At 46.6% G+C, this 25,764-nt stretch overlaps 1 protein-coding gene across 1 annotated transcript; it reads left to right on the top strand.

Annotated features, from left to right (window-relative positions):
- The first annotated feature begins 6,119 nt into the window (after positions 1 to 6,119).
- On the top strand, positions 6,120 to 24,011 carry Tgm6 (transglutaminase 6). The gene is made up of 12 exons (XM_070007752.1): positions 6,120 to 6,284; positions 6,691 to 6,933; positions 7,453 to 7,571; positions 8,891 to 9,019; positions 10,388 to 10,565; positions 11,265 to 11,403; positions 12,678 to 12,781; positions 12,857 to 13,102; positions 14,514 to 14,855; positions 21,703 to 21,857; positions 22,103 to 22,236; positions 23,858 to 24,011. The coding sequence occupies exons 2-12, from the start codon at positions 6,726 to 6,728 to the stop codon at positions 24,009 to 24,011; spliced, it is 1,908 nt and encodes a 635-aa protein (XP_069863853.1). The 5' UTR covers positions 6,120 to 6,284; positions 6,691 to 6,725.
- The last annotated feature ends 1,753 nt before the right edge of the window (positions 24,012 to 25,764 follow it).

Raw genomic sequence — 25,764 nt, 5'->3', positions numbered from 1 at the left:
TTCCAAACTTGGTATGCCTAAGTCAGCTGTGTGAATTCTTACTTGCACGCTTAGACATTACCCCAGTCAGGGTGCCAGGCTTTTCCATAAATCTTTCATGGCAGCAGTCCAGACAAATCACAAGTAGAGACCAGTTAGGAACTGTTGCTAAACTGCAATGAGAAACATGGCCCCTCTGTTTCAGTTATGTACCACAGTGTGACAAACCACTCCCACACTTAGGGGCTTAAGACAACAACAATCATTCTTTTGCAATCTGAGCAGAACCCAGCAGGGCCAGCTCATCTCTGCTTCATTTGGTACCAGCTGGGGTAGCATGACTGGGGGCTGAAGGATCTGCTTACAAGTTGGCTCACTCCATGGCTGCCAAGTGAGGGCTGGCTGTCAGCTGTCAACTCAGCAGGCTGGAGGCTGGAGGCCTGTTCCTTTCCATGTGAGCTTCTGCACAGCCACTTAGGCTTGTTCATGGCATGGTGGCTGGGTTTCCAAGAACAGGAAATCAAGGGAGTCAGGAGGTAGCCGTAACAATGTTTATTATCTAGAAGTCCGTGTCAGTATTGGAAGTCGGAGTATTGTTCTGTTCTAGCTAAAGACTTAACAGGAGGTGGTCTATAAACTCATTTTCTCAATGAGAGGACTGTCAACATCAAATTGTAAGACAGTATGTGAGGTGAATGAAATTGCTGCAATTATCTTTGGAAAATACAGTCTGCCCTACTCCCTGAAACTAAAAGATTATGTGATAGTCCTAGGATCTTTAAAAAGTGAAGCATTTTGACCTACCCTATCCAGACTAAGGGCCTTACCCAGACTGAACCCACTGTTCTGATGTTCAAAGTTCAAGCTTATATAGTGTTTTGGGATCTGGGACTACTGGGTCAATAGGTCCGATGGGGTCAGAGGCAGAGGTGTTCTAAACAAGCACAGACTCCGGAGCTCTATCAATTCCAAGGCCATGTGACCCTAAGTCTCTGTTTCCTCATTGGTGAAGTTGATATAATATTAATACATCTCTCACATGGCTTATAAAGATTGAAGAAAATAATATTTATAAAATACTGAGAAAACTGCTTGGTTCACGGAAGTTTTACTAAATAAAACCTATGCAATCGTTTAGAACACAATTACTAAATACCTGTGGTATTCCTAAGCACTAAAGAAAATAGAGGGCTACGCTGTAGTTCAATGGCAAAGCACTTGTCTAGGAAGTACAATGTCCTGGGTTCAATTCCCAGTACCAAAAAAGAATAGAAAAAAATGAAAATGGAGACAAGAGCTACATGCCAGGTACCTTAGGCAAGGAGTAAGTACTTAGTGCTATTACTAGATGGTCAAATTCATGTTCTGCATTCTTTCCATATGGTATACTTTCAGCAAGAAGTAGAGCATTTTTCCTTTCCTTGAATCTGAGCAGACCTTTCTAACTACCTTGACCAATGGAATACAATGAAGGCAATGAGTATGACTCCTGAGATCAGGTTATAAAAGATGGCAGCTTCCCCCTTGTGTCTCAGATCACTTGCCCAAGGGGAAACCAGCCACCATGCCACAAGGACACAAAAGCAGTCCTAGGGGAGGCCCATGTAGAGTGGAAAGGTGGTTCTCAAGTCATGCCAAAACCAGTCCTCCAACTGTGAAAGTTAACCATCTTGGAAGTGTCCTCCACTTCCTTGGTCCCAGGCAAGCTTCCAGATGAATGCAGCCCCTCTGATGTGTGACTGCAACTGCATGAGGAAGTCTAAGCATGGACTGACTATCTGCACACAATTCAAGCTCCTGACTCACAAAAGCCATTAACAATAGAGGATGATCCTGGTTTTCCTGAATGGAAACTCTGAGTCTGGAAAGTTGGTAAAGCAGCAACAGCTCTCAGTTCTTGTCAGGTGCTGGTAGCTCATGCCTATAATCTTAGCTACTCCAGATGCTGAGATCTTAGGTTCATAGTTCAAAGCTAGCTTGGGCAGAAAAGTCTATAAGACTCTATCTCCAATTTAAAAAAATAATACTATCAAAAAGCCAGAAGTAGAGTGATGGCTCAAGTGTAGAGCAATATCTTTGAGTGAAAAAAAGCTCAGGGATAGCACTGAGGCCCTGAGTTCAAGTCCAAGACAACACCCAGAAAAAAGTATATATAAGCTCTTCTCCTTATAACAAATATCTTCTAATACCTTTTTCTGTCCTGAAATCAAATTGATGCCTATTAAGACCACCATGAGTCATTTTTCCAAATGGGCATATTCTAACTATAGTTAATATAAAAGGTAAATAAGAGTAGATCACATCTTAGTTGACAACATTTGACTTCACTGGCAGACATGACAAAGTGGTCAGATGCTACTGTATGCAAAAGCATCCTGAAGATGGCACCTGCCAATAGTGACTCACTCCTGTGGGCTGTGTTGGGCCCTGGCTCCACTCAAGCAACATTAGCATTTGTGAGAGGACTTTCCAAAAAATCCTGGAAGCCTTTCCAAAAACAAGGAGCCTGAAAAAGTCCCAAATAATGTAAGCATATTGGGTTTTTTCCTGGTTGCTGTGACAGAATGCCTGACATAAACAACTTAAAGGAGGAATGATTTTCCTCGGCTCTGATTTCAGAAGGTTCAGCCCACAGTCACTTGGCCCCAGGAGCTTGGGCAGAACAACATGGCACATGGTAGAGGAGAGCTGTTCACTTCATGGTGGACAGGAAGTGATGGGGAGAAGACAGGAAGGATCTAGGCAAGCTATAGAGCCTAAGGAAACTCCTCCAGTGACTGATGTCCTCCAACTAGGTTCCATCTCCTTTACACCACCTCCCAATAATGCTGTCATTTTATGAATCCATCAAGAGATTAACTCATTGATTAGGATACAGAACTTGGAACCCAATCACTTCCCAAAACTTACCGGCTAGCAACCAAGTTCCCAATTGATGAGCCTGGCAGAGGATATTTTACATTCAAACCATAACATTTATGGCATAATTGTCAATTACATAACAGTTGCATTCTTAGGAATTCAGTAAATTTTAAAATGTTACAAAACCTGCTGAGTATGCACATATAAAAGAGTTGTACTTGGGGCACTGATAATAATAAATAGATTTTTTTCTGTATGAATATCCAGTGGGACAATTTAATATTGTGTGGGACCTGGGACATTCATCCTATCCTTCGCATTTCAGGATGTCTGACACTTCTGGTCTCTTTCTATCATTGCAGCAGCCAAACAACGTTTTTGCAAATAGCCAGAAAGCTCCTGGGGGAACATCATTCCCTGGGCCACTCCCAATGAGAACAGCTCTGTCTCCATGGAGAACAAGGCCACCATCTTTTTTCTGTGAACCACATAGAGAGAATAGCATGTGCCAAGGTCCTGAAGAGGGAGCATGCCCAGCAGGTTTAAGGAACAGTAAAAAGAACGGTGTGGATAAAGAGATGAGAAAGGCGCAGAGAACCCAAAAACCCAGAAAGATACCAAAGGGCTGTGAGTCACTGCCAGGACTTCAAAACCGCTAAGAAAGTTTCAGAGATGTGAGGTAGACATTGAGTCCTCCTGACTGCTGTGTTGAGAATGGGCCCTGAGGCCCCAGAAGAGAAGCAGGAAGCCAGTAAACACTGACTACATCTAGAAAACAGGCAGGATGGTAGCACCTCCTTCATGGAATAGTTACATGCAGAACTTTTGTTATTGAATTTGCATTATTCCAAACCTAACAGCTGCTTCTACAAAGGAGAGATAGACTCCATTGGCAAGGACATCTCAGAAGACAATCATCAACCCCCCAACCAAGAGGGGCCTAAGGTCATGGTGAGGTAGGAAAGTGATCCTTGGGCCTATATGCTTGGGCAGAATATCATGGCAGTAGGAGCACATGCTGAAGGAGAGCTGTTCACCTGATGGCAGACAGAAAGTGAAGGGAAGGATACAGGAAGGAGCCAGAGCAAGCAAGCTATAGAGCACATGGGCAGGAAGTTAGGAGGCCTGTCTGACATAGAAGATCTAAGGATGGAGGAGCAGGGATGGGAGGTGAGCTGCAGGGTTGGGAAACAAGGATTCTGTTGGGTCTTTTGTCCAAAATGAAGGCATTTGGGCAGATCATAAGTAGTCTGTCCAATTTCAATGGGACCTCCAGTGGAGATTTGGGTGCAGGCATGCTTGTAACAAGACAGGAAAGCAGTTTAAGGGAGAAAAGCTCTTCACGCCACAAAGCAGTTCAGGGGATAGCATTAATTACTCTTCTGCACAGCTCAGAGGGATCTTCCCAAGGTACAAGCCAGATTATATCTAGCCCCTACTCTAAATTCCTATTGAATTATCATGGCTCTTAGGATAAAGGGAAGACTCTTCACCCCTTTCCAAAGTGTTGGTGGTCTGGACTGTGCCTTCTTTACAGGGCACTTTCTCTTACCTGTCAGAAGTTACCACGTTCCCTCTGCTCCTGGCACCATGGCTTATGCCTGTAGGCCAGGGCCCCACCAGCCCGGCCTGGTGATCCTGAGCTCCCTACAGCTCTCTTTTGGGAGGACTTTTCAAAGCCTACGCCTAGATTTGTGGTTTAATGCCACTCCCCCCACGAGGCTTTCAACTACCTCTGTCACGTCCAGTGTACATTTTATATGTCAGGTCTCCAGCACCCAATATCACATACAACACCTAAACGAATGAAGCCCAAATAGATGGAGGAAAAGGACAATGTGATCGAAGCCAGGCTCATTATACTCTTCTCCTCTGGGAACACAGTCCATTTCAAGACTCAGCCTCCTGTTACCTTCTCAAAGAAGTCTTGTTTATCATCCTTCAGACCACACCGGGCCCTTCTGTCATGTGTCCTTCAATTCCTGTACTCCTCAGTATGTATCAAAATAATAATTAGTCAGGTGGGGCCTTACCCATCCACATGTCACCCCAATAACTACGCTTATTTACCTCCGGCCTTCTAGGGGCCCTCAGGGACCAGAAATTTTCCTCCCAGCAACTGCAGAGGCATCCCTATTCCAAGTTTGCAGAGGGTACAGAGAGATCAAGTAGAAAGTGGCTAAGCCAGTAAATGGACAAGTCAGGATTTGAACTCATGTCAGCTGCTCCCAAAGTCCCACTGAGTCACCCAGCCTCACCATGCTCTCATCCAGTGAGAGTGAGGCTCTGTCTCTCCTGTTCACCAATATACTTCCAGCACCTGGCAAAGAGAATGTATAGTCGTACATCATCACCAGTGTCAGATTTACTGTATGCAAATTTTTTATTTCTAACTCCAAAATGGATTTTCTTGGCACTTTCTTGGTCATTCACAAATATGCCATAGAAAAGGGGGGGAGGGGGCCCTACTTTCGTATTCCCAGATGAAGTTAAATAGGCACTGCTCTGACTTCAGGTTTCTGTTTTCATGCGTAAGTAAATATCCTTTCTTGGTCCATTTTAAACCATGCTTTTTATATTTCTGTGCTTTTTTGGGGGGAGGGGGTGATTTCACAGCTTACAACAGCCCTGGAGCATAGGATGTCAGGGTTGTCTAGTGCTCTTAAGTGTAAGAAAAGTTGTCTAAGTGCTCCAAAGCTGTGTGGTGCCTTGCAGGGAACTGTGTGTGTTTTCAAGAAATTTTACTCAGGGGTGAATTACAGTGCTGTTGGTACAGCGAGTTCAATGGCAAACTGACAATGCATACTGACTAAAGTGTCTTTAAACAAAAACACAAAAAGTTATATATTGGTGGGTTAATAATTAAGTTTGGACCCCAGAATTGCAAGGACCTACCCCTTGTGTTTTGCTTGCAGACAACCCTTTCAGACTTTGCTAATTCAGTGTTTGCAGGGGCTTTAAAGACCTGGCTCTGGTGGCTCAGGCCTATAATCCTAGCAACTCAGGAGGTTGAGATCTGAGGATAACGGTTCAAAGCCAGCCCAAGCAGGAAAGTCCATGCAACTCTTATTTACAAATAATCACACACACACATACACACACACACACACACACACACACACACACACACACACACAAAGATGGTAACTATTACAAATAATGAGAATCAAAAGCAGATGTAAAGTGTTAGGATGAACCACAACCAGCAAGAGGAAGCATGGGAGAACCAGCCAGGCATCAGCTCACCTTCCTGTCCTCTGCCTTCATAGGAATCAGAGTCACCAAGGTGGACTGGCAGCGGTCTGGGAATGGTGCCGCCCACCATACCCAGGAATACCCTTGCCCAGAGCTGGTGGTTCGCAGGGGCCAGCTGTTCAAACTCACCCTGGATTTAAGTGGAGACCTGGACAGTGAAGAGGCCCTGGTATTCACAGTGGAGACAGGTAACTGGGCTCACCAGCACCCCCTACAGGTGGGTAGTAGAAGAGCTGTGTCTTAAGATCTAAGACACTGGTCAGCAGCCCAGGCTTAAAGGAAAGCCAACCTCTGCTGGTGGGCTGAATCTAAAACCCTGAAGGCATCTGATATTAGGAATCCAGGACTCTGGAGCTTTTGGAGCCCAAGATCATCTTTCCTTTCCCGGACAGTTGTAAGGGAGACTTTGGGCATTGTCACTTTCTCCTGGTCCTAGGAGATGGCTGGAGTCAGGGCTGACAAGGGAATCTTCTGTGCCACTGGCCTGTTTGTACTTATTGGGTTCTTTTCCCCACTGTCCCCCAGCATTTCAAGAGTGAAGGCTGGGCTTCTCCAAAGAGGCAGTGTCTCTTGATCCTTTCTTCCCTCTGCCAGGGCCCCAGGCATCCGAGGCCCTCCACACCAAAGCCATGTTCCAGACAGCAGAGCTGGAGGTAGGCGATACCTGGACAGCAGCAAAGGGGGAGCAGACAGGGAACACCATGACCGTCAGCCTTGCCAGCCCTCCCAATGCTGTCATCGGCCGCTACCTGCTGAGTGCCAGGCCTTCCTCCCGCCGGAAACACAGTGACCGGAAACTGGGGGAGTTCATTCTCCTATTCAACCCTTGGTGCCCAGGTAGGAACTACAAGGGTGGGGCCTGATGGCCAGAGAGGCCCAGGAGTGGTGAAGAGCTGGGATTTGGGAATCAGACCAACTCTGCTAAGTTGCTTCCCTCAGGTTGGCTCCTATCTGAGCTATGGGACTGCTAACAGCCTAACTCTTGGGGCTATGGTAGGAAACCACAGAGCCAATGCTGTCAAGTACAAAGTCCACCACAAGGCCTCAGTAAGGGGCAGTGAGGGTTGGTATGCTCCTTGATGTTTAAAGAGTAGGAGGCTTCTCTTGGCATCGAGGAGGGACACCCAAAGGGTCAGGACTCCCCAAATCCTCATTCCTTGAGTTAGTGGGGAAATACCACCAAGGAAGAGTAGAGCTTAACAGGCTAGCAGCCTGGAGGCTGGCAAACCCCTCCTGCCCCATCCTATCCCAGTCAGCCTCCAGGCTCCATCCTGCAGCTCAGCCCTGTCACAGCCCCTTCCCAGGTGGGCAGGGCCAGTGCCCCGGCCCACAACAGGCCTGATGACTGCTTTTCAGAGGACGATGTATTTCTGGCCTCCGAAGAGGAGAGACAAGAGTATGTGCTCAACGACAGCGGCATCATCTTCCGAGGCGTGGAGAAGCACATTCGAGCCCAGGGCTGGAACTACGGGCAGGTCTCCAGGGGCAGAGACAAACAGGGATAGGGATGGGTCATGGAAAAAGTCAGTGTGAATCTTTTGTCCACTCCTTCCTGGAAGGATGGATGGGGTCCATCCATCCATCCATCCATCTACTCACTATCCATTTGTCGGCTATTCCTGTGCCAGAGCCAATGTTGAGCCTTTAGGAAGCGGAGATATTTTGAAGATAGCTAGGAAGTCAGTTCTGTGTAGAATGATAAATCTCTTCAATCATTGCATCTTAAGCCACAGTGTATCTCAGAGTCACACAGAGTGCTCCTTAAAACAGACAAGTGAGCTTCTCCCCCCAGAGTCACTGGGCTGAGCAGGTGCAGGGCCAGGCCTGACAATCTACATTTTAATGAGTTTCCAGTGATGCTGATAATTGGGGCCTAGTACTATCCTTTGAGAGTCACTATACTTTGAGAACTCACAGATGTAGAGGGCTGGCTGTCACTTCGATGCTAGTTATAACAGATTGAGGAAAATGAGGGTAGGAGAGATGGAAGCAAAAGAGGGTCCCAGAAGAAAGTGAAGGACCCACACATACACCCTGGGGGTTGTGGAAGGTTTCCCAATATTAGGGTTGGGTCTCCAAAGTCAAGCAAGGCCTAGACAGGGAGAGGGAAGAGTTGATGGGTCAACTCCAGGTGGCAGGGAAGTGAGTCCTGGGCTCCCTTCCAGGAAGTAAGGAAGCTGGGACAGATAAGTTAAGGACTTGACCCCTCTCTAGCTGAAGAATCTGCCACTGGCCACTAGTTGAAAGCATTTGAGGCTCACGGCCTGGGTATAGATGATACACAGGGAAACTGAGATTCCATCTAAAGGCTTACCACTACTCAGCACCCACTTCCTGTTGCCATGGAGACAAGTCAGCTCAGAAGCAACAGCCCTTCCACATTTTCAGAGGGGAAAAAAAAAAACAAAACCAAATCAAATGTTTAAAATTTTCTCCCAGTTTTTAAGTTTTGTCAACTATTCCAAACATACCTGACTGAAGATACGTAGGCAAATGCCTGTCAGTGGGGCAGGTCTGCCTCAGGAATCACAAGGTTTTTGCCTTTAATGTGAACAGTGGGGAGGCTGGGTGGGGGGTTATGGAGAAAGTGGAGGACATGGTCAAGGTCGATTCTCTCGTTCCCCACGTGACTCCTTGAGGGTTCCTGATGGTTAGGGATGTCTGTGATCTATCTAGGAGGTGAGTTAGGGCAAGTTACCCTGCCCACACATACTTTATTAACCAGGCGGGTTGTGTGAGGGTCTGGGATTATGGCCGAGGCATCAGCCTCTGAGCACAGCTTCTCTGGGAGCAGTTTGAAGAGGACATCCTGGACATCTGCCTCTCCATCTTGGACCGAAGCCCTAGTCACCAGAATGACCCAGCCACCGATGTGTCCCACCGCCACGACCCTGTCTATGTCACCAGGATCATCAGTGCCATGGTGAGTACCCCAGACCAACCCCAGACCTACAGCTAGAGAAGATTCTCCCCATTATCCCTGTGTCTTGTTTTACACCCAACACCTCACATTAAGTTTACAACCTCGTGGTGAGGAGTTGAGGCAGGGCACAGGGAGCAAGACTTGTATCTGCTTCAGGATGCTTCAGCTAGGGGTGATGAGTGGGGTAAATGGCTGCAGATGTCTGAGGCTGTCTGACTAACCTTAGATCTGGGCCCATTGTTCTGGTTGTTCCCTGCATATCTGAGGCTCTTGGAGTTGGAGCTGTCCAAGGTAGTTTCCACATCCTCCTACAGGCCCCTAGGCTGGCGTGGCTGGAACAGCAGGAACTGGCTAGTCATCATGCGTTCTGTTCTTGCAGCCTCTCCATGTGGCTAGTGTGGGCTTCCTCGAGGCAGAATCACACATAGCAGCTGGCTTCCCCATGCCAGCAATTGTTCCAAGAAAGAGGAAGTAGAAGCTGCCCACCTTCCAAGCAAAGCCTGGGCCCAGGAAACTGGCCCAGCAACACCTCCACCATTGTCAGAGATTTAAAGAATTCCAGGCCAGCTCAGACTCAAGAGACACAGACCCCTGCTTCCCTGGAGGCCCACTTGAATTGGCAGCTCAAAGGCCTACGGCCTACCTGGTGTAGGAGTTAAGGCCTGGGCTGGGGAGCTGAGATTCCTAAACTAGGCAACACTGTATTTCTCATATTTAGTGCCCTCAATTCCTCAAGACCTCAGAAACATGGAGGACAGGGGAATTCACAGTGGTGACCAGTCCCTCACAGTAAAGTATTATAACCCAATAGACAGTATTATAACCCAATGGACAGCCATGCTGGCCCCAAGTCCAAGTGAGCTCATGCAAGCTCACTAAGTGATCTGGACAAATCCCTTCATCCCTCTGAGCTTCAGTTTTTTCATCTGAAAAGGGAGAGAAGGCAAGAATAATAGAATGTACATTGTAGACTTAAAACAGGTTAATTTTAATGTGCAAATGCCAACCATCTTTGCAATGATGGTGCTACCCAGAACCCCAAAGTATAGAAAACAGGAAACACCCTGCAGTCATAGATGATTTTAGCAACATAACATGGAAGACAGTTGCAAATTCTTAATAGCACCCCAAAAAAGTAGGCTAGATTTCTCTGGGGGGTGGGGAACTCGTGTGTGTGTGTGTGTGTGTGTGTGTGTGTGTGTGTTGAAGATCAATCCCCAGGCCTCAAGAATGCTAACCGCATGATCTACTACTGAGTCACATACCTGCAACCTGAGAAAAGCAGATATTTGAAGAGGGCAGAGCCCCCTCCCCTCAACACCCAATTTTCAGGCAATATAATAAACTAGCCATACCTCCTGTGCCCAGGTGAACAGCAACAATGACCGGGGTGTGGTACAAGGCCAGTGGCAGGGCAAGTATGGCAGCGGCACCAGCCCCCTGCACTGGAGAGGCAGCGTGGCCATTCTGCAGAAGTGGTTCAAGGGCAGGTACAAGCCAGTCAAATATGGCCAGTGCTGGGTCTTCGCTGGAGTCATGTGCACAGGTACCATCAAAGAGGGCCCCTCTCATCAGCCTGGGCCCATGCATGTGCTTATTTACATATATTTGCATATATTTGCATCTGCTGTAATCAGTCTTCATTCACAAGGAAGAAATGGAAGTCTGATGAATGAATAGAGAAACGGGACTTTGTGGGGGGAGTGGCTGGGCTTGAACTCAGGACCATACACTGTCCCTTGGCTTTTTCACTCAAGGCTAAGCCACAGCAGCAATTCCAGGTTTTTGCTAACTAATCAGAAATAGAAGTCTGTTGGATTTGTCTGCAGAGCTGGCTGTCAATTAAGATCCTCAGATCTCAGCTTCCTGGCTAGCTGGGATTATAGGTGTGTGTCACTGGTGTGAGCCCTTTATTCTTCTTGACTTTTGATCTTTTCTTTGGCAGAAGTCCATCTCCCTTTGCCTCTAGCTCATTGAGTGGTTTAGGTGGGTCTTACGGTCCCTTAGACTAAAGGTGACATGTGACCCCAAGATCTTGCCAGCCTCAGAGACTATCTGACAAAATGCCCAAAGAATGGTAGTATTTCTGAGGGCAAAGAGTCTTAGCCTTGCCCCTTGGCAAAACAGACGACAGACAAAGACTGAGGGGAGGGAGGAATGGGTAGACCCTTCTGCTGGGGCCAGGTGCCCCTCTGTAGGCCTGGGTCCCGCAGCTCCTCTTACCTCCCAGCCCTCTGCTCTGCAGTCCTCAGGTGCCTGGGGATTGCAACCCGGGTGGTGTCCAACTTCAACTCGGCCCATGACACTGACAAGAACCTGAGTGTGGACAAGTATGTGGACTCCTTTGGACGCACCCTGGAGGACCTGACAGAAGACAGCATGTGGTAGGTCCCAGGGCACGGTGACTCCAGGCTGAGGTTAGAGGCTGCTCTGCCCAGCCCAGCCCAGCTCTAAATGCTCCATTCTCTTTCTTCTCCTCATATAGACATTTATTTCTATATGGGGTTTCTGTCGCCACTCTGGTTGGCAGGATCACCCCTCTTGACCCCAAATATTTCTCAAGACATCTTTTTTTTTCACGGCTGGGCACCAGTGGCTCACACCTGTAATCCTAGCTACTCAGGAAGCTGAGGTCTGAGGATCATAGTTTGAAGCCAGCCCTGACAGGGAAGTCCATGAGACTCTTACCTACAATTTAAAAAAAATCTGGAAGTAGAGCTGTGGCTTAAGTGATTGAGCACCAGCCATGAATGTAAAAGCTAAGGGACAGCACCCAGGCCCTGAGTTCAAGCCCCAGTACTACCATACACACAGAAAGAGAGAGCAAGAGAGAGAGAGAGAGAGAGAGAGAGAGAGAGAGAGAGAGAGAGAGAGAGAGAGAGAGAGTATTTTTCCAAAGACAGAGACTTCCCCAAGAGGAATTCTGATGATCTGTATGGATGCCAATCAAGTCAAACAAAGCAAGAGTTGGATCTCCCTCTACTGCTTTCTTCCTGTGTGACCTTGGGCTAGTAAATATCACTTCCTGGTCTTACATTCTCACCATGAACATAAGAAGTTGAAAATAAATGGGGAACTCTTTCCTAGGGGTTACTCTACATTTGCCATCGCCCAGAGATATACGCATTACATTCTTCAAACACACTAAGCTTTCCTTCTTGCTTCTCAACTTTTGCACCTGCTGTTCCTCCTGCCAGAAACATTGGTCCCTTCATCCCTCCTCTGGTTGGCTCTTGTATAGTATTTAGATCTCACCTTCAATGTCATTTACTTAGAGTGAGGCCTCCGGCAGTGAAGAACGAGCACACAGCCCTCCTTTTCTTCACAACATTTGTTGTCGCTTGCACTTGTTCCGTCTGCTAGCTTAACACTGCCTGTGTCTCTCCCCTTTGTGAGAATGTAGGCTGCCTGGAAGCAAGAATCCACTCTTATTTGCAATAGCTTTTCTGCTATCTTAAAAAGGAATGTGTTTGTTATAGACACACATGCATGTACACACACAAACATGTATGTGAATGGCAGGTGTTCATCAATAAGATTCAGGGACAGCACAACGTTCATGCCAAGTTGAGATCCATCCCCTGGTCTAGGGCAGGACCTCTCTCCTTCAGGCCTCTGCTCACCTGTGCCTCTGCTCACCATCATCTCCATGTGGCAGGAATTTCCACGTGTGGAATGAGAGCTGGTTTGCACGGCAGGACCTGGGTTCCTCTTACAATGGCTGGCAGGTTCTGGATGCCACGCCCCAGGAGGAGAGTGAAGGTAGGACTCTGGAGGCGGGCCCCAGATCCTGCAGTTCCTCTCCAACATGGCTCACACCCACCTTTTCCCTCCCAGGTGTGTTTCAGTGTGGCCCAGCCTCTGTCACCGCTATTCGAGAGGGCGATGTGCACCTGGCCCACGACAGCCCCTTTGTGTTCGCGGAGGTCAATGCGGACTACATCACCTGGCTGTGGCATGAGGATGACGAGAAGCGGGAGCGGGTCTATTCGGACACCAAAAAGATCGGGAGGTGCATCAGCACCAAGGCTGTGGGCAGCGACAACCGTGTGGACATCACCAGCCTCTACAAGTACCCTGAAGGTAAGGACCACATGGAAGCCTTTATCAGTTTCCCCAGGATGACTGGTGGGCTGCAGGCGGTCTGGGGCTGGATCCTCTCTGGAATGTTAAGGTGAGGATCACAGCTGGAATCATACCTCCACTTCTGGCTTTTTGCTGGTTAATTGGAAGTAAGAGACTCTCTTTGATGCATCTGTCCTGGCTGGCTTTTAACCTCAGGTCTCAGCCACCTGAGGCTAAGATTTCCAGCCTCAGGATTACAGGCATGAGCTACAAGCACTGTGCCTCCACTGTTTCCAAGTCAATAGAACATTCTCTTCCGATTCAGTTCAGAGCTTGTCCCTCCTCTCCCCCTGAGCAAAACTACAGCAGTGATCCCCTCCCACCCCCCAAGGTTGCTGGAAGAGGGGACTGGTCTGCTCCAGACACCTCCTCCAGGGGAGGAGAGTGAGGTCTTCACTGGCTGTCTCCATTAGAGCTCCCCTGTTTGAGTCTCTCTCCTGCTTAGATAAACTAAGGCTCCATTGTATTCCCTCAGGGAGTACAATGCCTGCTTCCTCCTCTGTGGCCAGTCCCACTGCTTACTAGTCAGCCCCTTCTTGTTGTTGACCTAACGTTGATTCTTTCAAGCATCCGCACCCCCCCACACACATCCTCACAAGCACTGCTGGTCCCATCTTTAAGAATTTGGGGTTTGCTTGACAATTGGCAGTTGGGATGGCAGTGAGTCACAATGGTCAGGCTGAGGTATCATCTGTCTCCTAGATCCTATTCATTAATATCTGTTTGCATCTATGATGAGCTTTTAGAACCTAGAACATGGGGTCTTTGGGGGTTTTTGTCCTAAGCTTTGGCTAAACCCTCAGAAGATGCCAACATCCTAGTTGGGCACAGTGGCTCAAGCCTGTTATCCTATCTAGGCAGACATTAGGGGATATGGTTTGAAGCCAACCTGGAAAAACAAAAACAAAAGCTTTCTGAGACTCCATCTCAACCAATGGCTGGGTATAGTGGCACACTCCTGTTATCCCCAACTATAGGAGAGGCACAATAGCTGGATGCAGTAGCTCAGGCCTGTGATCCCCCAGTAACACAGGGAAGTACAAAAAGGAGGATCGCAGTCCAAACCAGCCTGGTCACAAAGTGAGACCGTACTTTGAAAATACCCAAGGGATTAGAGGCAAGGCGATTGAGGTCCTGAGTTCGATCCCCAGGACTGCTGACATTTTTAAAAAGTCAACATCCATTCCATAACAATGGGACTTCTCCCATGCAGTTGTCATAGACCCTGGAAATATGAGAGGCTTTTTTTGGTGACATTTCCTGATGGAAAGTTGTTGGCAAATGTAAATTTTTACTTACACGGAAGGCTGGGCGGAGGCAGGGGGAGGGCCGCCGCCGCTGTGATGGCTGCGTTGGCCGTGTCCCGCAGGGTCCCGCAAGGAGCGGCAGGTGTACAGCAAGGCGGTGAAGAAGCTGCTGAGCGTGGAGGCCTCGGGGCGCAGGACCCGCGTCCGCAGGGCCGGCGGGCGCGGCCTCTGGCGCGAGGACCTCCTGGAGCCCGCCACCAAGCCCAGCATCGCGGGCAAGTTCAAGGTGCTGGAGCCGCTGGCGCTGGGCCACGACCTGAGGCTGGCTCTGTGCTTGGCCAACCTCACCGCGCGGGCGCAGCGGGTCCGAGTGAACATCAGCGGAGCCACCATCCTCTACACGCGCCGGCCGGTGGCCGAGATCCTGCACGAATCCCACACCGTGAGGCTGGGACCGCAGGAAGGTGAGCCCGGGCCGGGCCTGGCCTGGCCTGGTGGGACCTGGCAGTCCACCCCCTTTGCGGGAGCATGGAGAGGGGTGGGAATGGGGATGGGGATGGAGTGTCGTTCATTCTGGGAGGAAGGGTGCTCGGTGCCCTTTGTCCCTACTTTACAGAAGGGGAAACTGGGGCCTGGAAATCATGATCGCTCCGTCTACGATTTTAGGACAATAAAAGCCCACAAGTCACCTGGTAGTAGCAAAATGGCCTGAGGGAGAGGTGATTTGTAGTCAGCCCCTACATCATCCCAATTAGTCGGCTCGCCGCAGCCCCATAGTGTGCGGTGTGCTAAGGGTGACCTTTCTAAAATCCAAAACACGCCTGGAGTCCATCGGGCTCCAGATACCCTGCCTCAGCAGCTGCTCCGTAGGAACTGTTCACTAAGTGCTGATGTGTGCCAAGCCATCCTGAGAACTCAGAGGGGAGGAGAGGCAGGACCCGCAGCCGCTCACGGGTCCCAGGGGTGGCTCCGTCCTGCCAACGAGGAGAAAAGTCCTGTCCAAAAGTCACAGGGTTGATGCAAGGCATACAGAAGGCACACCCAGGTCGCCCAGCCAAGGTCGGGGCAGGGCAAGGGCACAGGCCTCAGCTGGCCCAGCCACTACAGGCTGTGCAGTGAGGCCGCTGTAAAGGTCATTCATGCTTGGTGTGGAAGCCATGCCCTAGGGACAGTTGCCTAAAATCCATCCTCAGAACTTCATCCCAACAAGAAATGGTCCCGGGCCTTGGGAAGGATTTTGTATATTTTAACTAACTTTATTGGTTTTGTGCTAATATATGAAGGGTTTTGTTTTTGTTTGTTTCATGATCTTTAAACACTTAGCACTTCATGCATGATGTACTGAATGGATCTCCTCTTCATAGCTTGTCTTTTCTCTGTGTGTCTATCTGTGTATATGTACATGTGAAGAAAGAAGTATAGATATGTATAATAAGCCCATTTTATTTACAAGTTTATTACATGCTGTTTTTTTTTAATTTTTAGTTTCTTGCCAGTCCTGGGGCTTGAACTCAGGGCCTGGGCACTGTCCCCAAGCTTCTTTTGCTCAAGGCTAGCACTGTACCACTTGAGCCACAGCACCACTTCCAGCTTTTTCTGTTTATGTGGTACTGAGGAACCCAGTGCTTCATGCATGCTAGGCAAGCACTTTACCACTAAGCCACATTCCCAGTCCCTACTACATGCAGTTTTGACCAAGTGTGGTCAAAAACTAAACTTAAAAATCGAAAGGAATTCAAAAATCGAAAGGAATTCCAGAACAACATGCTTGATTCCCACACACACTTCACAGCTTGGCTGACAGGAAGATGCTCCCAGCCCCACCTTATCATCAGTTGTATTTAAACCACTGTGTGATCTGCTGAGTATTCCCTGCCCTTAATTCTGTGAAAGTCTGTCTCCCAAAAAGCAAATGATGTCTAAAGAGCAACGTCAAAGTGAATGTGCTTCATTTAAGTAAAAAAATCTGAGATCTGTTGTAAGGTGGAAGTTGAGTGGCATTAAGGGAAAAATAAATCAAGAATTGGCAGAAATAAATCAAGAATTGGCTGAACTTGGCATCCTGGGCATGGGTGGGTTTTCCTCAGCTTAGTCTCCATGAACCTGCGGATACTAGAAGTCTACAATGTATGTGCACACATGCGCATGCACATTACTCCTCTTTGTGTTTCTTCGTGTCTCTTCAGTTATCTCTCTATGTGTGTGTATATACATATGTATATTTCTCCTCACTTTCTATAACTTTTTATTTATCTCTGTTTCTCTGTATATATGTCTCTATCTCTGTCTCTCCAAGTCTTTCTGTATGTCTATATTTACTGCTGACTCTATTCATCTCTATATATCTTTCTAGAATAGAGAGAGAGAAATATTCTCTCTCTCTATTTATCTATGTCTTCTTTCTCATACCATCTAAACTCTAAAGATTCAGTGAACAAAGTTGAATTGCAGTTGCTCCTCTAGACCAATTCCTGGCAAGTGCACTTTATGAGTTTTGACAGGGATGAAAACACATGAAGGAGGTGCCACACATTTTTTTTTAGCTCTTTGTGTCATTTTTCTGTCACAAAATCTAAATCACAGAATAACACTTCATAATAAAATATTAATTAACATTCACTTTCCCCTGGCTTTTGGCAATTTTTTTCATGTTGAAAGTAATACATATTCATTAAAGATTTCAAAAGCCAAAGAGAAAAATTGCCTGTGATCTTACCACCCACCTCCAAACTGTTAGCAAGTTTCCTTCCAACTTTTAATGCCTATTTGCTTTTTGAAAAACAGCTCTAGTTAAATATTGCAGATACATTCACTGGTGCCCTACTCTTCTTGCATTGTAATTTAAATATTTTATAAGCTCTTTATAGATACAATGTAATTTGATAACCAATGTTTAAATAAATATATAGTGATTTATTTTTTAATCTTTTGAGTAGTTACCAGAACATTGCTATTAAAAACAACACTAAAGTAAATATCTTGCCAGAAAAATACTTTTTTTTGGTCCCATCCTGGGTCTTGAACTCAGGGATTAAGCACTGTCTCGAGCTTTTTTGCTTGAAGTTAACACTCTACCACTTGAGCTACAACTCCACTTTCAGTTTGTTGGAGATAAGAGTTTCACAGACTTTCCTGCCCCAGCTGGCTTTGAACCATCAATGCCCAGCAAAACAAAACAAAACTCTTTTCTTTTCTTCTGGATTTTGGTCTATGTTGTTAGAATAGATACACAATGATGGAATTCGTGAGCCAAATTATTTATTAAAATATGTAATTTATTAAAATATGAAACTTACTTCTTAATTAATAGGCCGTATTTTAGTTGTTAAGTTTTTGTTTGATGGTACTGGGGTTTGAACTCAGGGCCTATCAAAAGGAAAGAACAGAGAATTGCCATCTTCCCTCTCTACCCACTCGTCTCTGATTAATATTTCCCATTAGTGCTACAATTGATGAGCCAGCTTTTAGCCAAAAGCCAAAGCCAACATTATAATTTCAATCTCAATGTTGTATATTCTCTGGGTTTTGAACATGTGTAGCATGTAGTTGCTATTAGAGTCATACAAAACAATGTCACCACCCTCATAGTGTCATCTTCAGTGTTTTGCCTGACCTTCCTGCCTCCCTTCCTACCTCCCTACCTCACTTTCACTCTCCTTTCTTTCCTCTGTCAGAGCACCTCCAGCCAACCACTGACCTTTCAACTATGTCCATGGTTTGTCTCTTCTGGAACCATAGTTGGAATCATATAGTTTATCACCTTTTCAGGGTGGTTTCTCTTCCTCATGTACTTAGGAACCTCCCATGTTTTGCTTGTCCATTGAGATCTCATTTTCTTTCACCCCTGAGTAGTATTCCATTATGTGGACATACTGTTTTGTCTATTCATCTTGACAGTCTCCAACTTGGAGCAGTTAGAAATCAAGCTACTTTAAATGGCTGTATGAGTCCATTTTGTGCTACTACAGTGAAATAGTTAGGGCAGCCATGCACCCTAAGTAATCCTGTAATCACACCTGTAATCCTAGCTATTCAGGAGGCCGAGATCTGAGGATGGCAGTTCAAAGCCAAAGGAAAGTCTGTGAGACCCTTATCTCCGATTAGTCAGAGAAAAAGCCAGAAGTATTGCTGTAGTTCAAGTGCTAGCCTTGAGCAAAAGGAGCTTAGGGACAACCCAGATCCACAGTTCAAGATGCAGGACTAACAAAAAAGAAAAGAAAAGAAAAAGAAAAAAAGAAGTACCTAAGGCAGGATAACTTTATAAAGGAATGAGGTTTAGAGATGGAGAAGATAGCTGAGAGGCAGAGTGTATATCTAGCATGTAAAAGGTCTTGGATTTGATACAGAGAGAGAGACGAGAAAGAGACAGAGACAGAGAGATAGTTATCTAACTCACAGTTGTCCAAGCTGAAAATCCAAATAGCATGTCATAGGCTCTGACAAGCAGAGGCCCCTGACAAATGTTCGCAGGAAAGATTATGTCTCAGAAGAAGGAAGCAAGAGACACTGGTTTCCCACCGTGTCTTTCAAGAACATATATCCCCTAAAGAATACCCTGAATCCCCAGCTCTGAAGGCCCCACCATCTCCCAATACTGTCACCATGGAAACCAAGCCTCCAATACATAAACAGGCAAACCAAAAGAATATCCATGTGTGGAGGTTTGCAGGGGCATAAGTTTTCCATTTGTTTGTATAGAGAGAAGGGATGTCAATGTTGAGGTCATATCGTAAGAGTAGGTTTCATTACAAAGGGTCTGACAAGCTCTCTTCCATCATGGCTGCCTTCCATCATGGCTGCCCTCCATAGTTTCTGTTCTCCAGTGATACTTCCCAGCTCTGGATGCTGTGTGCTTTAGATTCTTGCCATTCTCGCAAGTATGTCATTGTGTCTTGTTGTTGTTCTACTTTTCAGTTCCCTAATGAAGTATGATGTTGAGCATCTTTTCATATGCTTATTTGGCATCTGTCTTTCTTCTTGGAAGAAGCATCTAGATCTTTTTGCTCATTTTTTAATTGGGTGGCTTGTTGTTTTATTGTTGTGTTTTAGGAAGTCTTTGTATACTTCAAATAATAGTCTTTAATCTGACATGTCTTTTTGTAAATATTGTTTCCCCAAGTCTGTGTCTGATCTCATTCTCTTTTGTAAGGCAGAGTTTTTAATTTGTGTGTGTGTGTGTGTGTGTGTGTGCACGCGCGCGCACACAGGCGAGCGCACTCAAATCCTGGGGATTGAACTCAGGGCCTAGGAGATGTCCCTGAGCCTTTTGTGCTCAAGGCTAATGCTGTATTTTATATAATGCTCCACTTCTGGCTTTTTTTGTGGTTAATTGGAGATGAGTCTCACGGACTTGCCTACCTGGGCTGACTGCCACTGATGACTGGCCAGATTTTTTAATTTTAATAAAGTCTTTTTCATCATTTTTCCCTTCATGAATCATGCTGATATAAGAAAGTGACTTTTTATATTAATCCTTTATCTTATTAGACATTTCTATAATCAATAGTTTGGTTATCACTGTCAATTCTTTTGGATTTCCTACATATAAGCAAACGTGTTATTAGTGAGCAGACTTTTAATTCCTTTTTTCCCAATCCTTTATTTTTTTCTCTTGTCTTTTTTTTGCCATTCATGGGGCTTGAATTCAGGACTTAGGTGCTGTCCCTGCTGAGATTTTTTGCTCAAAGTTAGTACACTAATGCTTTGAGACACAGCTCCACTTCCAGTTTTCTGGTGGTTAATTGAAGATAAGAGTCTCATGACTTTCCTGCCCAGGCTGGCTTCAAACTATGGTCCTCAGATCTCAGCCTCCTGAGTAGCTAGAATTACAGGCAGGAGCCACCGGTATCCAGCTTCCTTTCTTGTCTTATTGCACTAGCTAGGAATTCCAACATGAAAAGGAACAGCAAGAGGGAATATCCTTACTATGATCCTGGTCTTGGAGAGAGTTTCTAACTTCTCACCATGAAATTTGAAGTTTGCTGTAGGTCTTTTGTTGTTCTTTATCAAATCAAAGATGTCCCTTTCTGTCCCTAGTCTCTGTCCTTTCTGTCCCTAGTCTCCCAAGAGCTCTTATCATGGATGGATGCTGGATTTTGTCAGATTCCTTTTCTGCATCTATTGTGAGAGCTGTGTGCTTTTTCTTCTATTGATTCTATGGGTACATTGATTGATTTTCAGTATTGAACTAGCCTTGCACATCTGAAGTAAATCCCACCTTGCTTATGGTATACAATTCATTGTTGGATTCAATTTGTAAGAATTTTGTTGAGGACTTTACATCTTTGTTCATGAGAGATAATCATCCATAGTTTTCTTGTCATTTTTCCATGGTTTTGGTGCTAAAGTAATACAGCTTCATGGGCTGAGTTTGGAAATATTCCTTACTTCCAGCTTCTGGAAAGGACTTTAGAGAATTTGTATAATTTCTTCTTCAAATACTTGGCAAAGTTCTCTAGTAAACCCATTAGGGCTTGCTGCTTTCTGTTTTGGAAAGTCATTAGTTATGGATTACATTTCTTTCTTTCCTTATCTGTTGATTTTGATGGACTGAGTGAGTGCTGGCACTGAGGTTTGAATCCAGGGTTTTTACTCAGCTGGAACGCTACTATTTGAACCATGCCTCCAACCCTGGTTTTTGCTGGTTGATTGGAGATAGAGTCACCCAGATGTTTCCACTGGGGCAAGCTTCAAACTGCAATCTTCAGATCTCAGCCTTCTGAATTTCTATGCATGAGCCATCTGCATCCAGCGATACTATATTTCTTTGTGTGCATTTGAACCAAGTGTATCTTTCAAGGAAATTTCCTGTGTCAAATTGGAGGGCATATGCTTGTCCATCACATTCCTTTATTGTCTGTTATATACAGAAGATCTGTGGTGATGTCCCTTCTTGTATTTCTGATACTAATGATGTGTATTTCTTAACTGAGCCTAGCTAGAAGCTCATTGCTTTTACTGATTTTTTTTCAAAGAATCAATTTGAGGTTTTGTTGATTTTCTTTGATTCCTGCTTTCAGTGAACATTGATATCTGTTCTAATTTGTTCTCATTCCCTTTGTTCTGTTTCTAATGGGTTTAACTTTTCCAGATTGGCAAAAATAGAAGTTTCGATTATTAATTGAAAATCTACCTTCTCTTCTACATTTGTATTCAATGATAAAAATTGTCCTGTAACATCAGGTATGGTGGCTCACATCTGTCATTTTAGCTACCAGGGAAGCAGAGATTGAGAGGATTATAGTCCAAGGCCAGCTTAGCTGGATACCATGAAGAAGAAGGTCAAGCCCCAACTCCCATCTCTGTTTTCAGAGAAGAAGATACCAGTGGCAATATCTTACTCTCAGTACAAAGAAGACCTGACAGATGACAAGAAGATCCTATTGGCCGCCATGTGCTTTGTCACCAAAGGAGAGAAGCTGCTGGTGGAGAAGGACATTACTCTGGAGGACTTCATCACCATCAAGGTGACTTCCGTCCACATCCACCATGCTGTTCCTAGCAGAGCTCAGGATGGGTGTCCTTGTCACCGGCTTCCTCTCGAGGGTGGAGAGGATGTGGAGGCAGGGGACGGCTGTGATAGGGATGCTGTCATGGGATAGGTGGAGGCAGGGGACACAAATGATGCTCCACCCTCTGGCAGAGCCAGAACCATGGCTTTCATGGGGTGATGGAAGGACTCAGGGTGACTCAGTGCTGCTACTCCCCTTAGGTGCTGGGGCCTGCCGTGGTGGGAGTGGCCGTGGCAGTGGAGGTGATGGTGGTCAATCCCCTCTTGGAGGGAGCGAAGGACTGTGTGCTGATGGTGGAGGGCAGTGGCCTGCTCCAAGGACAGCTCAGCATTGAGTAAGTATGTTGTGGGGATGCCCACCAGGAGAGCCCACACAGACACAGAGTGCAGCCCATAGAAAGTCTTTATTACTAGCAGGCCAGGACTACAATGGGCAGTCCTGAGTTCCCTTTGAGGGCCACTTTTAAGCAAAACTTTACGTCCTTGTTTGTTCAGGGGTGGAAAGTCCTTAACAGTTCTTTCCTGCAGGTGCAAGCCAAGTAGGAAGTTACAGAAGCCTAAGTTAGACAATGCTGTAAGCAAGCATTGAGCAAGGGCAGCATGACCCGTTCCTATGATTGTCTCTATGGTTGTTACCTAGGAACACAATCAGAAAAATGGCAACATATATCTTTAAATGTCAAACTATAAGGAACTAGTCTCATGGGTTGGGGGTGCAGTCCTTTCTTTAAGATGGAGTCACAAAAGCAAAACGGAGTGACAGAGGCTTAAGAGTAAGCTCTAAGACAATAAGTTTTGATAAGCCCTATCACAAGAGCCAGCCAGGGAATGGGAGAGGGGGGGGGGCACCTACCTTGTGGGATGGCCAGAGAGAAGCAGCTTAGGTGAAGGCCAGACAGGAACAAGTCCACTGCCCACACAGATCAGCCTTCGCCTTTTAAGCATTACCTAGCCACCGACTTACCCATCACTCTCTCCCTCATCAGCTCTCTCTCCTTCAATCACTCTTTTGGTTTATTTGTTTTCGTTTCTTGTTTGTTTGGTTTTGGCTTTTGGTTTCTCACCTCGCGGCACAGAGGACTCACATAGCCCAGACTGGCCTAAGACTCGCCATCGTCCTGCCTCCGCTTTCCAAGTACTGGGATTCCAAGAATGCGCCACCACACTCGACTTCATTACTCTGTCATCACATTGTTCACTCCCTCATTCTCTCACCTGTTTATTCCTCTACCCAACTGGGTTTTGACTGGATCGTTCATCCACTCACTCATTCTCATGCTTGCATTTACAAAGGAATGGGCTTCATGAAGATAGTGTTGTACATGAATCACATGTACTTTGATCATATTTACCCCATCACACACTCTTGTTCCCCTTGCTCTGGTCTTCCACACATACTCATGCCTTATTTCTCATGGTTTTATTAGCATCAGTGAATGGTGCCAGGGCTTTTCACTTTGATCTATAGTCACACAATGCTCCTCGATCAGCCTCACCCCTCCAACGCTCTTCTCCCTCATCCCCCTCCCCCTCCCCTCCTTTAACTTGCTCACTTACTCATTTGCTTATGCATTCATTCACTTTCTCACACGTTCCAGTCATGCATGGCCTCATTTACATGGTCAGTCACTCACCGATTCACTTCCATTATTCACTTTCTGCTCATGCAATCCTGAGCCACATGTAAATTGTTGAGAAGGGAGTTGGCCCTTCCCCTGAGAAGAGTATGATTTGGGCAAACAGGGGACCCCCCTAAAGTCCAGAGGATCCAAGATAGCTTTTGAATGAGAGTGAGGTAGGGATGGGGTGGGGTAAGGCTGGAAACACATGATGAAATGTGAATGGTAAGTCACAATGTGACCTTGGCCTTGAGGGTTCCCGAGGAGCCATGGACTGGCCGACCAGACTCAGGAGAGAGGACTGACGCTCTATCTTTCCCCTTGCTTGTGTCTCCAGTGTGCCCATCCTGGAGCCCCAGGAGAGAGCCTTGGTCCAGTTCAACATCACCCCCTCCAAGAGTGGCCCGAGGCAGCTGCAGGTGGACCTCGTCAGCCCCCACTTCCCAGACATCAAGGGCTTTGTGATCGTCCACGTGGCCACAGCCAAGTGATGGGCCACATGGGACTGAAAGGAGGATGTAGCCCCCTGATCCTCCTGTCCATCTCTCTGTCTCTCCCATGTAGGAGCCAGGCGCCCTGAGTTGGTCCTGCTTCAGTCTCTATCCTCCTCTGTGAGTTTAGGCAAGTCCCTTTCCTCTTGGGCCTGTTTCCCCATCTGTGAAATGAGGTGTTAGGTTCAGTAACCCTTACCCTTCTGGACAAATGGCTGATGTAGGAACCTAGAGATCCTCTGTCTTTTCTTTCACCGGCTGTGAGGCTGGCACACCAAGCATCCAAGGAGCGCTAGACCTCCCACTTCTGCCACTTCTGGCCAGCTCACTTACCTCTCCTCACTTCTCTCCCAGCTCTCCAAGTGCCCTAACCACATCCAGATCCCAGACTCCTGCCCCAGACCTGACTGACAGCCCAAAATGTTAGCGCTGGAACCTGAACATCCCCATAAACTCCCCACAGAACAAGAGGAGCTTGCCAAGAATACAGGCAGAGTCAGAGGCCTGCCATTCATCCCATTACAATGCTACCCCCAAAGTCACGTTTCTAAAAGCCAGGATATTTTTAAGCAGTGGGAGATTTTCCCTCAATGGAGACAAGTTCTCTGCATCTCAGGGCCTTCAGCTGCTTGAAAACAGGACAAAGGAGGGACACCAGACTGGACTGTATTCTCCTATAACCAACAGCTCCACGTCTGATCTGCCCAGCTAAAGCCACTGTTTCTTTCTTTGGAAAGCAGAACAACACTGACTTTTGCAAAACATCTCCAGCAGCCTGCACTCTGCCAATCACGAGCTTGGATTCAAGTCAGAACCCAGGATAACGCAGCCACCACCAGCCTTAAAGATGATGGTGATAGAAAGGCAGTGCCGCTCTGAAATGGTCTATATAATAAAAGAATTAAAATCTGTATCACAAGTTAGGAGATCTGAATGCCAGCAACAACACAACTGACGGCAATTCAAAGAATAATCAGTGTACAAGGTCTTTGCTGAGAGTCAGGCAAAGACATCGACAAGGTGTGATGGACGGTCTTTGTGGCCCCTTGTGTGGGCACTTCTCTAGTGATTTCACAGGATGTGGGGATACTTGGCAACCAAATGAGTGGGAGTGTTTAGAATCAGGCCCTTGGGTTGCCTTGGCTCCAGGACACCACACACATACACACACACACACACACACGTGCACACGCGCACACACACACACACACACACACACACACACACACACACACACATACACACACGCACCTTCCCAAACTAGGTTTTTGGTCTGGGTCCCAGATTACAAGGGCAACCATAGATTGCCTTATGACAGGCAGACCTTTCTTTGGGGATGGAGTCAACAGGCCTTAAACCACTAACAAATAGAACCCTCCAGCAGGTAGCTCATGGTGTGGCCCCACACTCCCCACTCTTCCAGCATGTGCTTGTCTTCTTCCAGGTTACCTGCTCTAGCTGATTTTTCCAGGAAGCCAATTCTGAAGGAGTTGTATCCAGGTGACAGCCTCAAAGGACCCCATAAGCAGCTCCATTGATGAAACTGTGAGGCATGTGTGTGTGTGTGTGTGTGTGTGTGTGTGTGTGTGCGCGCGCGCGCGTGCGCGCGTGAGGAAAGTAGCTAAAGACTACAAGGGCCACCTGCCAGCTAGCTGTTTCCTGTTCAACTCTCCTACCCTTGGCACCTCTCAGCTGAGCTGAAGTAGCACTTTTTAAGAGGAACAAACTGGCCCCACAGGTTAGCTCAGCCTGG

This window comes from Dipodomys merriami, unplaced genomic scaffold (assembly GCF_024711535.1).
Source record: "Dipodomys merriami isolate MVZ:Mamm:240054 unplaced genomic scaffold, mDipMer1.0.p SCAF_7, whole genome shotgun sequence".
NCBI lineage: Eukaryota > Metazoa > Chordata > Mammalia > Rodentia > Heteromyidae > Dipodomys > Dipodomys merriami.
The sequence above is the reverse complement of the archived record's forward strand: the minus strand, read 5'-3'. Positions and strand labels throughout refer to the sequence as shown.

Bases quoted from the DNA above. Each gene is read 5' to 3' on its own strand.
- Tgm6 (XM_070007752.1), top strand. From the start codon at position 6,726: ATGTTCCAGACAGCAGAGCTGGAGGTAGGCGATACCTGGACAGCAGCA. The intron at 9,020-10,387 runs GTGAGTACCCCA...TCCTGTGCCCAG, and splicing joins CCAGGATCATCAGTGCCATG to GTGAACAGCAACAATGACCG. The intron at 13,103-14,513 runs GTAAGGACCACA...CGTGTCCCGCAG, and splicing joins CCTCTACAAGTACCCTGAAG to GGTCCCGCAAGGAGCGGCAG.